General features: G+C 42.4%; 1 protein-coding gene across 11 annotated transcripts in view; it reads right to left on the bottom strand.

Moving 5' to 3' along the window:
- Window positions 1-8,312: 8,312 nt before the first annotated feature.
- add1 (adducin 1 (alpha)) overlaps window positions 8,313-17,280 on the bottom strand; it is a 47,766-nt gene continuing 38,798 nt past the window's right edge. For 2 of the 11 annotated variants that reach the window (XM_080847018.1, XM_080847014.1), the window contains 5 exons: window positions 15,939-16,025; window positions 14,884-15,037; window positions 14,268-14,594; window positions 13,266-13,352; window positions 8,313-10,441 (listed from right to left, as the gene is read on the bottom strand). In XM_080847018.1, coding sequence (XP_080703144.1) covers window positions 10,146-10,441; window positions 13,266-13,352; window positions 14,268-14,594; window positions 14,884-15,037; window positions 15,939-16,025 — 951 coding nt within the window. In that variant the 3' untranslated portion in view covers window positions 8,313-10,145. Of the gene's footprint in view, window positions 10,442-11,079; window positions 11,096-11,717; window positions 11,752-13,265; window positions 13,353-14,267; window positions 14,595-14,883; window positions 15,038-15,938; window positions 16,026-17,280 lie in introns of those variants that run through there. The other 9 variants (XM_080847019.1, XM_080847020.1, XM_080847022.1 and 6 more) reach the window with 8 other exon arrangements.

Raw genomic sequence — 17,280 nt, 5'->3', positions numbered from 1 at the left:
ATGGCTAGCTCTGTTTGTGCTTGCTCTGTGCAAGGCTGCCTGCTCTTCGCTGTCAGACTGTTGCAATGTTATTGTAGCGTCCAAGTTAGTGCTCTCTTAAGAACTCACATTGAGAAGGAATATCTTTGGATGAGACGGTAGCTCTCCGTTTAATAAAGCGTATCCAACTTCTGCTTAGAACAACCACACTTATCTTGAAACCGAAACCACACACAAGTCAACCCATTACCATGGCAACTCCTCAACACAAATCCCGTTTCCACTAGTCCCATACGGAATGCAGCGTGAGCGACACAGGCGAGAGTCTATATTGGGAGATGGAGCAGTTTTATATGTGCCCCACGAAATCTGTTATCAACACAAAAAAGTATACAGATCGTACTCAGAAAGATCTACGCCACTAACGTTACTTCTCGTTAGCTATCGCTAGTTTATATATAAAAATTTTAATAAAAAAAATAAAAATAAAAAAAATTATCTGCTCAGGCACCGAAAGGAAGCACCGAAATCTGCGTTGCATTTCGGTCCGGGTAGGTATCGGTTGTATGGAACCGGTGCCGTATTGGTACCGGTTCTCGGTACCCAACCCTACTCATATATCTCTTCCACTGAGACGCTAGAAAACTCGCTTCCACACAAAATACACAATAAAACGTTTTCAATGACTTCAGAAAAGGGTTACAAATAGCCTACCCCAAAGTGCCATGAAAAGAAACGAAAATGACATTACAAGGTGGTTTTGAAATCAGGCTGGTCATTATCCAGCTGTTGAGGATGCATTTGCACTTAACGGTATAACCCCACCATCACTTTGCATGTGTCTGGAGAACAAGACAATAGCAGTCTGTCTGCTGAATGTTCTCATCGTGATAATTGGTCATATGAATACTGTTCATTGTTAACTTAATTAAATGTGAATAGGAGATCGGTCACGAAAATGCTAACGTTAGCTTTCGTTAGCTACCAAAGCAGATCCTAATATCTTCCATACAACGACAAGGATCTTTGAAACAGGTGTAACGAAGTGTGGAGTGAAAACCACTGACTATGATTGTGCGTTTTACAATGACTTTATTAACAACTCCAAATATAGGACTTCTTACTTGTGCCATTTCTCGGTCTCTGATCCATGACTGCTGCATACACCGTTTCACTCAACTTTCCCAGTTACCAGCAAGCTAGCGCCGCTGATTGGCTAGTCAGTACAGGATACAATGTGTTGATTGGCGCTTTAGAAAATCTGCCAAAAGCGCTGATTGGCTCTTTAGAAAGGAAGTAAAGACAGTGCCAAAAAGATTTTGTAATTCGTAACAGAAATCCGTAACTCGTACTTGAAATCCGTATCCGTCTCCGTATCCGTAATGCGTAACTGAAATCCGTAACTGAAATCCATATCTGCAGATAGATTTTGAAAGTGAAGATAGTTTTTGTAAGTGTAGATAGTTTTTGAAAGTGTAGATACATTTCGTATTTGAAATTCGTATCTGTAAATAGATTTTGAAAGTGAAGATAGTTTTTGAAAGTGTAGATACATTTCGTATTTTAAATCCGTATCTGTAGATAGGTTTTGAAAGTGTAGATGGTTTCACAGATACAAAATCTATATTACAGATTACAAAATATTTATGGCATTAATCTGATTCCATACCTTTGACTGTATATTGTTTAATCTTGCATGTTATTTGATTAAGAGTGCTGCCTTTCTGAATGGTCAGTTGTCATTGAAATTGTTAAAAGCCACTCATTCTTAATTCTAAACTTCCAATTGCAAAATGTCAGTGGAATTTGAAGCATCATCTAAGGGTGATGAATTAGTTGGGCAGAATGATTCTCCATTAGAAGCTGAACACGGAGCAACCTCTGGGATTACACCAGAAAAGGAGACTATTGAGGGTGATGTGAGGGATCGTCACGTATCATGCACCTCATGTACGCAGAGATCGGAAGAAAGGCAGAGAGAGCTTCATTCTGCTTTACCAAAAAACAATGAAACAAGGAAATCTGTTCATGACAAACACTTAACATCAAAAATGCAGGAACTAAAAGAGCAAGAACATGCCCAAAGGGAAAGGAAATTTAAGTCGGCATATGAAAAATGGAAGACTCATGTCAGAGATGTACGTTCAAGGTTAAAGCATAAATGCTCAGAGACTGAGCTGTTTGATATGATGGATTCTGTTGAAAAACAAGAATCTGTCCTGAAAGAGATATATGATAACATGCGATTCCAAGCCCCACCCAACCAAGAAATTAGAAGGAAGGTTGACACCTGTGTAGCTGTGACTGCAGAGATACTCAAACTAATGAAGGTTTGCTCAGTTGAGGATGAGTTAGACTTTGATCCAGAGGCAAAGAAGGCAAGACTACGCATGCTGCTGGACAATGAATATGCTAAGTCTATTTATGGATCTACGGTTTCCAGGGTTACTGGTGTTAGTCGTCACGCAAGCGCCCCTTCAGTGTCGGCAAGTATATCAGTAAGAAGAGCTGAAATTGCTGCACTATTGGCAGCAAAGAAAGCGGAAGCTGAAATAGAGGCACAACGGCAGCATCTGAGGAAGCTGGAAGAGCGTAGAGACATTGAGGTTATGGAATTGAAAGAAAAATGTGTGCAGGGTAGTCAGGCATGCAGCGACATAATTGATCCCAGTCCACTTGTAGATAATACATCATGTCTAAAGGAGCAAGGCACAATACATGTGACACTCCTTGCACAAGCCCTACAAGAGCCGATGGCTATAACAAGACTGCCTGTTCCAGAGCCCTCGGTATTCCCCGGGGGACCCACTCAAGTTCATCGAATGGAGCACAAGCTTCAAGGCCCTTATAGAGAGACGGTGCTTGAATCCGGCTGATAGACTCTTCTACTTGCAAAAATATCTCAGTGGTGATGCAAAGTCTGCTTTGGAAGGCAGCTTTTTCCGAAAAGATGAACAGGCCAATTGGGATGCATGGGAAAAGTTGGAAGCAAGATAGGGTCACTCCTTTGTGGTGCAACGTGCCTTTAGAGGAAAACTTAATAGATGGGCAAAAATTGGTGCAAGAGAGTATTTGAAGCTAAGAGAACTAAGTGACTTCTTACAGTCTTGTAGCGATGCTATGCCTCATGTTAAAGGCCTTCAAGTATTGAATGACTGTGAGGAAAATCAAAAGATGCTGGCCACACTTCCCGACTGGGTGACGAGCAGATGGAACCGTTATGTGTCTGAACAGTTAGACCAGGCCAAAGACTATCCAGGCTTTGGCGAGTTTGCAACCTTTATCTCAAAGGAAGCACGTATAGCATGTAACCCAGTTTCATCCCTCTATGCACTGAAGACATCTGATGAAAGGGCAAACACATTTGCTACCAGCATAAAGGCTTCAGATACAACCCGTGCCATGGCACCATCTAGTGATGTTGACAACACTGAGGAGATTCCAGAGAACCCAAGACCACACAGGAGTATGATAGCAGCTCAGTTAAATGCTTTTGCTGTGGAGGAAGCCACTCTATACATAAGTGCCAAAAACTTAAGGGACAACCGGTATATGAAAGGAAAAGGTTCTTGCTAGAAAATAAATGATGCTTCCGCCACTCTGCTGGTGTCTCCGCCCCTCTCTGTCTTTCTGCAGCAGACGTGGGGTATTTTAAAAGATGTGCACTATGCAAGAGACGCCACCAAACTTTGCTGCATGAAGATCGCCCTCTAGCAGACAAGTCACCTTCACTTTTGCAAGTTGAAGAGAGAAAATCTTCTTTATCATGCTGTGTGAACGGAGGTGAACACGGTAGCACATCCATGATCGTCCCAGTTTGGCTCTCCTCCCCCAACACAGACTCTGTAATATTGGTGTCTGCCTTATTAGATACGCAGAGCAGTCACACGTTTGTTGACCAGGAAATGTGTGAGAAGTTGCATGCAGAAATAGAGCCTGTAAAATTAAGGCTTTCCACCATGATGGGAAAGGATGAAATTGTGAAAAGCCAAAGAGTGAGTGGACTCAAGGTCAGAGGGCTTTCCTCCAAGGACTCCATCTGCTTGCCTCCTGCGTACTCAAGGGACTTCATTCCTCTTGAACGTGCACACATTCCCACCTGTGACACGGCTAGAAAGTGGACACATCTTGCAGCCATAGCTGATGAAATGCCCAAGATGATGGATTGTGGGGTGGGACTTCTGATTGGGTATGATTTCTCCAGAGCAGTTGTACCTCGACGAGTTATTACTGGTGGCGACTACGAGCCTTATGCCATCAAAACTGACCTTGGCTGGAGCATTGTAGGGAGTGCGTCCTAGTGTGTGAAGTCCAAGGATGTTACTGGTCTATGCCACCGTATATCTGTCAGGGAGCTTCCTCCAGTGGCGCCATCTGCTGTCATTAGAGCACTTGAGTTTGACTTTGCAGACACCCAACCACTTGGAGATGCCCCTTCCTTTTAAGGCACACCTCTACCTTCCAGACAACAAGAAGCTAGCACGAATTCGGCTAAAGCACCTTAAAAGAAAATTGGATAGAAATCCTAAATTCAAGCAGGACTACGTTAAGTTCATGGAAGGTGTCTTCAGAGATGGTGATGCGGAAAGCGTCAACATTCAATCAGAAGCAGGACATGTGTGGTACATTCCTCACCAAGGTGTCTACCACCCTAAGAAACCTGGAAAGATCAGAGTGGTGTTCGACTGTTCCGCAAAGTATGAAGGTACGGCCTGAAACGATCATCTGTTAACTGGTCCAGATCTCACTAATGGAATGATTGGAGTGCTTTGCCGATTCCGTCAACACCCAGTAGTAGTCATGTGAGGTGTTGAGGAAATGTTCCACAGATTTCATGTAATTCAGGAAGGCCGCAACTATTTGCGCTTCATGTGGTGGGAAAATGGAGAAACCAACACAGAACCCAAAGAATATCGCATGAAAGTACATCTTTTTGGAGCATCCTCATCTCCAGGTTGTGCCAATTATGCTTTAAAACACCTTGCCAGTTTGAACGAACAAGAATACCCCTTGGCCGCTAATTTCATGAGAAAGAACTTCTATGTGGATGATGGCCTCATAAGTGTGGAATCCGTTGCAGTGGCAGTTAAGCTGTTTGAAGAATCCCAAGCTCTGTGTGCTAAGGGGAAGTTACGTCTTCACAAATTCATTTCTAACAACAGGAAGGTAGTGGAGTCCGTCTCTGTGTCAGACCGTGCTACGGAAGTGAAGAATGTTGACTTGAGCCATGATAACCTTCCAGTTCAGAGTGTCTTGGGGGTAAGATGGAATGTGGAGACAGACTCATTCTTTCTTAAGGTCTCGCTCACTGAGAAACCAGCTACACGACGTGGCATTCTCTCAATTGTTGATTCTATTTATGATCCATTGGGATTTTTGTCCCCATTTGTACTCTTAGGGAAGAGGGTGCTGCAAGAAATGTGCCAAAAGGGAGTCAGCTGGGATGACCCACTACCCAGTGAGTTGAGGCCAAGGTGGGAGAGTTGGCTGAGTGATCTGCCCAACCTGGAACAGATATATATCCCAAGATGCTTCCGGCCTCCACATTTTGGAAAAATCATGCAAGTTGAGCTGCATCATTTTTCGGATGCTAGCAGTCACGGATACGGACAGTGTTCATACCTCAGGCTGGTGAGCAAGAACAACATACACTGTGCCTTGATTATGGGGAAAGCAAGAGTTGCACCCACAAAGGTGGTCACTATACCCAGACTGGAACTGACTGCAGCAGTGATCTCTGCTGCTGTGAGCAATATGCTCAAAGGAGAGCTGGAGTTGAGTGTTGATGGAGAATACTTTTGGACAGATTCACAAGTAGTCCTTGGCTATATCAACAACGAAGCCAGAAGATTCCACGTCTTTGTCGGTAACCGTGTGCAGAGAATTCGCAACAGTACTGACCCAAGCCAGTGGTACTACATCAACACTGAGGAGAACCCTGCTGACCATGCCTCAAGGGGGCTGACGATTGAGGAGCTTATTAATTCAAACTGGCTCACCGGGCCTCCATTCCTCTGTGAGAGAAAAGTAGTACCTGACCAAGGGAAAGTAGAGCTGCTGGTGGGAGATCCTGAGGTCAAGGTGGTCCAGGTTTTGGCAACTGAAGCCACGGCACAAGTGGATTTTCAAAAGCAACTATCACGGTTCTCAAAATGGAGCATGGCTGTGAATGTGATTGCCAGGATTCAGCGGCTGGCAAAGAGGATAAAGACACCAGACCCTCTAAGTGTGGAAGAAAGAAAGAAGGTTTCACTCACACTTGTCCAGCTCGCTCAGCAGTATGCCTTCAAGCAGGAGTTGCTCGTGCTCAGTCATGATGATGGGGAACTCCCTAGTAATCACCAACTGCACCAGCTTGACCCTTTCCTTCAAGATGGGATAATGAGGGTAGGAGGACGATTGAGGAGAGCCTCTGCCCCTCTTGAACTGAGACATTCTGCAATTCTTCCAAAGGACTGTGCTGTTACTCGCCTAATTCTTGCCCACTTTCATGGAAAAACTCAACACCAAGGCCGAGGTCAGACCCTGAATGAAGTAAGGGCTAATGGCTACTGGATAATTGGTAGCAGTAAGGCAGTGGCACAGTATGTGAGGCAGTGTGTCCCCTGCAGGAGAGTTTGTGGCCCAACAGAAGAGCAACGGATGGCAGACCTCCCTGTTGATCGCACTGATCCCTCCCCACCATTTACTTATTGTGGCATGGATTGCTTTGGCCCGTTCCAAACCAAACAAGGTCGCAAAGTGTACAAGCGTTATGGCCTCCTTTTCACCTGTCTTTGCTCCAGAGCTGTCCACATTGAGATGTTGGTAGACCTGACAACGGATGCCTTTATCAACGCCTTGCGGTGTTTTATAGCCATCCGTGGTACCATCAGACACATAAGATCAGATCAGGGAACCACTTTGTTGGAGCAAAAGGTGAATTTGAGAGAGCCCTGAAAGAATTCGATGAGGAGCGAGTGGCTGCCTATCTAGCTACTAAGCAGTGTGATTTCTGCTTTAACACACCTGGTTCAAGCCATGTCGGGGGCATTTGGGAGTGGCAGATCAGGACGGTGAGGAGCGTGATGAGCACAGTTCTGGCACAGTGTGCTGGGGGACTGAATGATGCTTCCTTGCATACCTTCTTCTATGAAGCCATGTCCATAGTCAATAACCGTCCTCTCACTGTAGATGACATCAACGATCCCAAAAGTTTAGAGCCGCTAACCCCTAACCACCTGCTTACCATGAAGTCCTCTATTCCACTCCCTCCACCAGGTGAATTCGTTGAGGAGGACCTCTATGTGAGGAAGCGGTGGAGGCAAGTGCAATATCGGTGCGAACAGTTCTGGAGCAGATGGAAGAAAGAATATCTTGCCATTCAGCACCACAATCTGTTTGATATAGTAAGCTAGTAATATGGTTCACTGTTTGTAGTGATACTGTTCAATGTACATTGTACATATTGTTGATATTTATTTTTATTTATGTATTAGGGGACATGTGTGTGTGTGATGTTATGTTTTTGATTTTCTTTCTCTTCATATATTATATATTATTGCAAATTAATGGAATATTGCACTTAAAAGGCTACAGTTTACCCTTAATAAATTATCGCCTAAAATGACAATTCATATCGTGTCTGACAATTCACATCCCCGCCTCATGTTAAGGTCCCGAGCCAACTCCCATAATCATGACAAATCGCACTTGCACATTATCAAAGCACCCATTCCAATAACATGGGATTATCAATAAAACATCATAAGTGTCCATAAGAAGGTTCAATAAATAGTTTATTGCTAGATGAGCCGTTAGAAAACTGCTGCTCTGAGTGATATAGCGTGTGACAATCAAGTGCCACCCCAAATAAAAGAATGTCCAGAGCCGCCCCCCCCAGAAATAATGTTCTGGCTACGCCCCTAATTCCTAGTATGAGGGAATTCTCTTTGCTGCTGGCAGTTTCATTTGGCACGCATCCTTTGGTTGCTATAGAAATTATTATATGTACATGGGACGTAGGCGTGCTAACATTTGTGTGCCCAGATGTCTGCCCCTAAAGATAATTATTACGTATGTGGCTACAAAATAATTATGAGATCCCAAGTAGCTCATATGTAAGCTACCTCTTTTGAAACCAGGGGCATAGCATTATTTAAATAGAAGTAGGGGATACAACCTAGGTGTGTTTGGGAAAGTTATTTAATTAATATACCAGTCCATGCACATTTTCAAAAAAGTGGGATTGCAAGGAGGAAGTTTTAATCATGGATAAAAATGAAACAGTTCCATGGAAATGGAGATGTTCTCGCAAAATGGTACAACACTGAAAGAAACCAGAACACTCAAGGTTTAACATAGCGGCATGTTTATAATAGAACAACGTAATTGTAAAGGCTCAAAACAATTTCCATAACTAACTTAGTACTGTTATAATGTAAACATTATGAAGGAAATGGGATACAGCGTTAAATGTACAGAGGATAAACAATACAGGCTTAAGCTTTTAATGCCATGCAGTCCTTTTAAAAACACCTATGTTGTCAGTTTGCACAAAACACATACTGATTTAATAGTGGTCTAACCAAGCCTTATTAGTGTGATAATAATTGGTCCAGTCTCTCAGCCAACTTACATTCAAGCCAAAATGTCAGTTTGCATCAAGTACCCTACTTACAACTGCCACGGTACCATGGTGTCCTAATTACCTTTTGTTTTGCCCTGAACATGAAACACAAGAGTGGTACTACACAAACACTCCTGCCTGTTGAGAGGGAAGCCACAGAGCTCTGAGAAGTGTCAGGCAGTGGTTTTCTGAGGGTTCTCACAGTGGTTTTTGCACACCTAATGCAGTTGAAGAATGGCTCAGATGCTTATTCTTTTGAAAAGCAAACAAAAATCCAGTTTAAGAGGTGTGGTTCTGTTTTAATATTCTCATCCCCAAATTTGACACATTCCTGTATCATTTGTTTGAGTGGAACAGAACACAAGAGGGAAGGGTGGGAGGACTGAGGACATGAGTGGCTGTTCAGTTCTTCTGTCTGATCCAGGCTCGTTTGACGCTCCACTACATTAACTGAATTCTTACAGGGAATATAGTAAGCCTACACATTTCTTCCTACAGTGTGAGTGTAATATATGTCAAAAGTGGGCCCAAATCAAAACTCCAAGTGTAAAATGATAATTCATGAGTATTTGTCCATTACTGACAAAGTGATCTCAACAGTGTAACATTCTTTTGGTAGAGTTAGATTTGGTGTTTTGAGGACTTCATTGTCCTTAGTAAGCCTAACACCAGACATGTCTTATGATGAGATGGGCCTGATGGTTTCATTCAGGTAATGCAAGAATAATTTGATCAATAAAAAAAAAATAAAAAAAAGTAAAAAATAGAAAAACAAGAACTGCATATCGTTTACTCAAAGTTTACCAACTACAAACGGTAGCCATGTTTCAATAATTAAAACAGAGCTGTGAGTAAAACATGACTAAACTAGTATCCTCAACTTCAGACCAGCAAAAGTACTATGACCACTGCATTTTCATGGTTTACATTGGGGTGGACTTTAGTATGAAAGCCTGGCAAGGCCCAATACACTTACGCAAGATTTCTGCCATTCTTGTGTCCTTTTTCCATAATGTATTGTTGAGATTGTGATTATATTTGTCACTTACGAGCAGTCAAAGAAGGGGTGCCTCATCAGACAATGCAAATGGCTAAGAATGACAGAACTGTATGTAATAGACATCTTAATTTAGCACCGTGCAGTTAGTAGTCTGGTGATGGTTATTTTATACCATATCTACCATGATTAAAAGCTCAATTCTTCATTCATCTTTTTTTAAAGACACTTGAGTACAAGTTCATATAATCCCAATACATTCTAGTGATTAAATGGGTTCAGCCATCTTTTCTTAAAAATATTGTGTATATATAATATTATAAACACGTGGGCCAAAACAACCATGCAAAGGAAGCCACACAACCATACTGGACCAGACTTAATGCAGTCATTCATCAAGAAAAGCTGCTAACGAACCTAAGGCCATTTTGACCCTTTGTTCTAAAAAATAAGAATTGGCACACACACTACTGTAGGTGAACACAAAATATGTTGAACATACATATAAAAGATTCAACTAAAACAAAGGAAAGATGAGGCCTTTTCCCCCAAACCAGACATCTAGGTCTCCGTCTTCTTTTTGTTTTTCTTCAGGAAGGATGGGGTGCGAAACTTCTTCTTTTTCTTGGAGGGGGATTTGTTGGGGGACTCGTCGCTGCCTTGGTCTGCAGGCTCATCATCAGGGCCACCTGGCTCCTCCCCCTCTGTCTGTGGAACTAGGTCTGCCTGGGCTGGGCCAGAGTCTTCGGCTGGAAGTGCGGGAGCTTCGGAGGGGTCATCTGGGGTCAGGTCAGGGAGGGTCTGTCTCAGTGTGGCGGCGTCACTCTCATCCTTAAAGGTCTGATCTAGCTGGGACTCTGGGGGTTGGGGGAAGAGAGAGTGGATCTTAGACAAGGCAAATGCTGTGCAGCCTTCGGGACCTAGTACCAATCCAAGTTGAAGACTTTCTCGTAAAATTTCCACACACACAACCATTTATGAACAGCAAGCTACTTTACTATGAAAAAACAAGCAGCGCAGAGGTATTTGAACCCATATCAAAATAAAGAATTTCTCAGAGTAATCTTAAAATTAGCTTATGCAGCATATGCTCTCAAAGTTGTTCAGAACGTATTAATATATTCAGTTCCTCATTCTAGGTATATGCTAGACATTCAAAACAACGAAGCGTGGTATAGCTACATTTCTTGAATGTAGGCTACTGTGCTTTATGTCAGAATATAAACAATTAAACGTGCAATCATTCATTCAGCTGTAGCTGTGCAGCCATCACCCTCTAGCTCTGTTTGGAGATGGATGATAATGTATATCTATTATTTGAAACTGATGCTAAACTGGGAGCTTCTATTATATCATGGTGTGTAGCAAACAAGCTTTCCTGATCAATACTGTGAAATAAACATTTTCTGCAGTGCTCAAAACTTCACACGCTGCAAAGCAAAGGCCTATACACTAGGAAATGGCTACACTCCAGCAAGAAAAGTAAACCATGTACCTGAATGAGGCCTTGTCTGAAACAGAAACATAACACAATCGACCACTTACATTACCTGGGTCAGGACAGTTCTATTCAAATTCAAATTAGACACATTAACTCCGCATACTAGAAGCGCTTTCTTTAAGATCACAAAAATGGAACTCAAGAGGAAAAGGTCAGAGGTCAAATCTATACGTTTATAGGAAAGATGTTGCTGGGTCCTTCTTCAAGCACTCTAGTCAGTTTAACAAGCAGGCTTCTGCTTTCACTGGCTTCAGATTACGAGCAATAGGATATATACTGTACAACTAGCTAATGATGCTATTGAACGTCATGTTAATGGAGCTTCAGTTACCTGTTCATACAAGTCCATGTGTTAAGGAAAACTACAAACAACAAAATACAAACTGACGGATTTAGAGGGCTTCTAGAGTGACACCAGTCAACATCAGGAAACATAAAAACATAGAGGGTCAAGGACCAGAGAGAGGGAGAGAGAGAGAGAAACAAAGAAAGAGAACAAGAGAAAGTGTAAAAAAGGAAAGAATCAATCTCAGCGGATGAGTAAGACCACAGAGGGGTATGTGAATGAAGCCATGCAAAGAGAGGTTACAACCAGAGCACAAGCATGGGGGGGACTGGGGAACCATACTTACTAGGGCAACAGGTATTCTTTTGCATTTCCATCTCCTGATTGTAACGCAGCCACAAAGAAGAAAGAGCACAAGTGGAAAACAATGTCTATGCAAGTCAAAACCACAGCCACCGTGTTAAAACAAAAAGAGTTAAATGAAATACAAAAACACAGACCACCAGGGAAAAAAAGAATGGACAGAAGCCATTCTTATAAGACCCCAGAAAGATGAGTATGAAAAGATGGATGTGGAAGGTTTACAGACAAGTGGCACATCCTTGAACGGCAGTGGATTAGATTATACCTGTCAAATACAGCAAGCTGATTTGAAAAATATCTTTGAGTGGTCCTTTAACGGGCTTCGTTAAAACATGAATTTAATTTCATTAATCTAATTGGAAATTGCACTTGTCAAAGCATTTGTCTCAAATTTGTAGAAGCCCAGTGACAGTCAGAGGACCACTGACCGCTGGCAGCCTTAAAGGGCATGTGAAAAGACAAAGCCTTAAAAGGGCATGTGAAAAGAGCTCAGGGGAATTCATATATAATCTATATCTCTCCTTTATTTCTAAATCCCCTCTCACAAATGGCTAGCTATCCATACTACAAAAGATACCACTATTTCACAAAATTACTTATTTGTCAATCTGTTGTAATTGTTCTTTCAGGATCCATGGGAAACAGCAACAGGTATATGTGTAATCCAAAGGTAATAAAGACCAAGAGGATAAAGAAAAACAAATCAAAAAGAGAAGGGAAGATAGATAGAAACATCTGGAGGTCAAGAAAAGTATGAATTATTTTATTCTTAGTTTAACTGATTGACTAATTTCTTATTTCAGCATAACTTTATCTTATTATTACTATCTAGGTCTATGGCACACTATGGTCCCTGAAGAATGTATATGTCAAATGTATTCTTTAACCTGGTTAACTCACATAGTTAACTTCCATAGCCTATCATCAGTGCCTCAGAGAGATTTGAGGCTGACAATTTTTAAATGCAGTACTGTAGTTAGCCTGAGCAGTGCTACAGAGATGCTATTAGGCCAACCAAGATGACTAAAATGGCTTACTCATGCCTGGTTTGACAGTTAAAACGATTTACTTGGTGAGAAAGAGATTTCACATTAGCATTTTATTCAATGCAGAGAAAGACCAACAACGTTTCTTTGCATTGAATAAAACCGGCCTGAACAACAGGCCTGAAGGTGAACCAGAAGTTTTGTATCTAGTCAATAACTTGTATGAAGACCCTATTGAAATTACTCTAAGGACCACTGCTCTTTATAGTTTAGTTTACCACTTGCGTTTAACATACCTTATAATGATTGAAACTGATATATTATCAACTCATTATTGTCTAAAAGTATTAATTATTTCTGGTATGCAGCAAACCTCTTGGTCTGTTATTACCAATATGAAACAGTAATATACACCTATGGTTAAGAACATACATTTAAAAGACAAAGATGAGTTTGAAAGCATTCCTTGCGTCCCTGAGACACACAATAAACAGACTCGGGAAAGGCCATGCTTGGAAGTGAGCCGCCTGTCTGGGGAAACCCACCTTCTTCTGGCTGGACTGGGGTACTGGGAGGGGTGCAGGTCGGGCTCTGCTCCTTCACCTCTCCCTCCTCGGGCTCCAGTGGCACATCTGATGACCCACAGAAAGGTTTTAAGTATCCATCATCTACTGGTTGGATTTGTAGTGCTTGGCAACATTTCAGTCAATGTAGGTACCTTATGGTTTACAGGCTTACATTGTTTTGTTATTCCAGAGAAATCAGCAATCATTTGTGTTGTAAATCATTTCTTCAATTCAGTCAACAAATCACTCCAAAATGTTGATTAAATGTCACCACTTAACAATTGTGCATGAGTACTAAGATATTGAAACCATCAAGAACAATTTGGCATTGCCTCATTTTCATGCCAGGGACATTTCATCATCAGTTTGCTACGGCCATAATCGCTCTAGAATCAAAACCACTGACATGAGCACACCAACCAGAAAGGAATGCAGGGAATGATTAGTGTGGGATGAGCAGAAGAGTCAGAGGAATCCACCCACAGGAGAACACAGGTAGAACCTCACACCTCCACCTCACAGAACACCACCATCTCCAGGATGGGCCCAGGTCCCATTATGCCACAAGTTGTTTTTATTAGTACAAATGCCACAAAAAAACGAAACCCGAGCACGCGCCAAATCCAGGTTAGAAGAGGAGTCCCTTTGCCCACTTTGCCTCAAATGCCAAAAGACTGCATCATTGTCCTCCGTGTAGACCACAATAAAGAGTGAAATCAGAGATCCCATGGATGATAATAATTCATAGCTAATCATCGCAAAGCATAATTATTTTAAAGAGGCGGGAAAGGGAGTGGGGAAAGAGATGATCCAGGTTGGGTTGGGTTTGGGAGAGAGGAGGGCACTGGATTACTGGGGAGGACAGACAGAGGGGGAAGGGGGAGGGGGAGGGGAGAAGAGCAGACTCAGGCCCCACAGGCAGTGGCTCCAGTGGGGGCAGGCCGGAGAGGAGGCAGGCAGGCAGGCAGAGCTCCCCAGTACCTGGAGACTCACTCTCAACCTCCACTTGTGTCTTGGTGCACAACGCTCGCAGCACAGCATAGTGAAAGTCCTGTTGGTGGGAGTGTGGGGACGCAGCTGTGGCCCCTGGGGAGGAGCCGGTCCTCTCAGTGGAGCCTGAGCTCCGGTCCCTGTCCCCGCTGGGAGCGAAGGAGCAGGGCGGGGGAGCTAAGATGGCGGACTCCTGGCGCTCTTCATCTGCCCCTACTTCACTGAGGGACAACCTCAAGGTGTCCCCAGCAGGGGGAGGTAAGGGACTCCTGTCTCCAGAGAGCCGGGGCTGGGAAGGGCTCCCTCTCTCAACCTGTACTGGATGCAACACAACAGGTTCTCCCAAAGCTCTGTGATCAAGTGCACGGTGCTGGTGTGGCAGGACCAAAACATTAGGAGAGGAAGGGAAACAGCTCACGGCATCAACAACAACAGAAAGTAACGTTGAATTGGTCTATTTACTTATTTTTAATAGCTTTTCCTATAGTCCTGGAAAAAGAAATCACTTAAAATCATCCATTTTAGCTCTTGTGCTATTGTGGTATTGCTGATGTTTTCATCAGGGGGAGAGAAAAAAACGCGAACTTTCTTCATTACTCAGCCCTACCTTCCACTTTCTGCTTGAGCTCCACCTCCTTGCGGTACGCATCCAACTCCTGGTCAGTCTGCTTGGTGAAGGGGTTGGGTCCAGCCTTGCTGACGATAACTCGTGGCTGGTACTCCTTCTCAATAATGGCTTTGGAAGCCGTCACCAGTTCCCCCTACACAGACAAACAGAGGCAGAAAGGAAGCAAAATCTCAAGACCAGCGTTGGTAGAACAAAGCGTGACACAGTGTCACTTTCAAATGAACATGGAGAGCCACTGTCCACATTCACCTCACAAATACAGACTTAAAGCCAGATGACAACAATTAGCCGCCTTCTTTCTGGTAGAGCAAAATCTTTAATAGCATTTCTTCTGTGTATGCTCAATTTAACATTATCATTTTATCATTATCATAATATTATTCAATTTATCACTAAACTGAATCTAGACATTTCAAATATTAACATATGGACTAAATTGGAGACTCTGAAATGTTCACCATTAGAAAAGAAATTCACAAAAATCCTCAGCTAAAATGTTCTCCCTGTTTAACATACAAAGCTCATGCTCTTGAGGACCAGTGCTGTCCAGTCTGCATATGACTATGGCCGGACTAACAGATGGAGGAGTTTTATAACCAATAAGAGATAATCCATACAAAATCCTCTTTACAACAATAATGTTTGTGTTAGGACCAACTAGGTCAGCTGATGTATTTATGAAGTCACACACCGAAATATTCTGACTTATGATTCTAAGATAAGATCCTTGTGAACTTAAGTCCTGCAAAAAACAATTAGTCACTAAACAGTGCTTCCCTCAGTCAACATTGATATTAGGAGTCACCATTATGGATATAATGGATGATACTCAACTCTAAATGCAACTATTTGAAAAGTGAGTACCAAAATAACATACGAGCAATCAATCAATCAATAAGTATATGCATCGATAATGCTTGTAGCTTGTGGAGTGGTCGTCCTGGCTAGAATAAATCAGAGAAGACAAGACAAGAGTAACGAGGAAGGAGGCAGACACAGAGTGGGTTAGCAGCTAGTTATGTCTGTTTATGTACCTTTCTAATAGACCTAGCAGGGCTATAGACCTGCTCAGGCAGATCAAGGCCATCGATAGAGTCCGTACAGTCAGACAGAGGGGCGTCCTGCAACAGTAAACCGGGTGAGGAGTACAGAACCCAATCACCCGGCATCTCAGCACACAAGCACACCAGACGTACCCTCCCCTCTCCACACACACACATATATATGATATTCACTAGGGGTGGGAAAAAAAAATCGATTATTCGATTTTTCTCGATTCTCTCTAAAACAATTGTGTCTCGATTCAGAAAAGTTCATAATCAATTTTGTTATTATAAAAAATATATACACTACCGTTCAAAAGTTTGGGGACACCCAGAAAATGTCATGTTTTCCATGAAAACTCACACTTGTATTTATCAAATGAGTTGCAAAATGAATAGACAATATTGTCAAGACATTGACACGGTTAGAAACTAGACGTAACGCAAAGCGTTACAAAATATGACCGCGTTCAGTAGGTTTTGGCACAGAATGAGTCACGGTTGTCAGTGTGTTTTGGTGTTTTTATGTGTTTTGTGTGTGTAAATTGGTTTGTGTTTAATTTGTATGTATTAAAGGAATTATTTGTGATAGATTTTGATGATTTGGTTATGTAATGCTTTGTGTACTACTTTTTTGTGGATTTTTTGGGTATATTTTTCTTTTGCAATGTAGTTTGTTAAAACAGGTCACATAAAGAGGTGTGGAAACAAAGTGAAATTTTCAACCACCAACAGGTGGCGCTATAGGTGATATCAGTCAGGCATATGTACGTGTTCGGGCCGGATCCAGCGTCCACCCTAAGACATTTTCTCTGTATCAAACAATGTACGCATAATTTGGAGGTGCGCTTTGGGTCATTGTCCTGTTGTAGGAGGAAATTGGCTCCAATCAAGCGCTGTCCACAGGGTATGGCATGGCGTTGCAAAATGGAGTGATAGCCTTCCCTATTTAAAATCCCTTTTACCTTGTATAAATCTCCCACTTTAACAGCACCAAAGCATCCCCAGACCATCATATTACCTCCACCATGCTTGACAGATGGCGTCAGGCACTCTTCCAGCATCTTTTCACCTGTTCTGCGTCTCACAAATGTTCTTCTGTATGATCCAAACACCTCCAACTTAAAATTCGTCCAGAACACTTTTTTCCAATCTTCCTCTGTCCAATGTCTGTGTTTTTTTGCCCAAATCAATCTTTTTTTTTTATTGGCCAGTCTCAGATATAGCTTTTTCTTTGCCATTCTGGCCATACGGCCAGCATCCCAGTCGCCTCTCCACTGTAGAAGGTGACACTGGTGTTTTGCCGGTACTAGGGGTGTAAAAAAGAATCGTT

The sequence above is a fragment of the Sprattus sprattus genome (assembly GCF_963457725.1).
Source record: "Sprattus sprattus genome assembly, chromosome: 11".
Classification (NCBI taxonomy): domain Eukaryota; kingdom Metazoa; phylum Chordata; class Actinopteri; order Clupeiformes; family Clupeidae; genus Sprattus; species Sprattus sprattus.
Note: the sequence above shows the minus strand (reverse complement) of the source record. Positions and strands in the feature narration are given on the sequence as shown.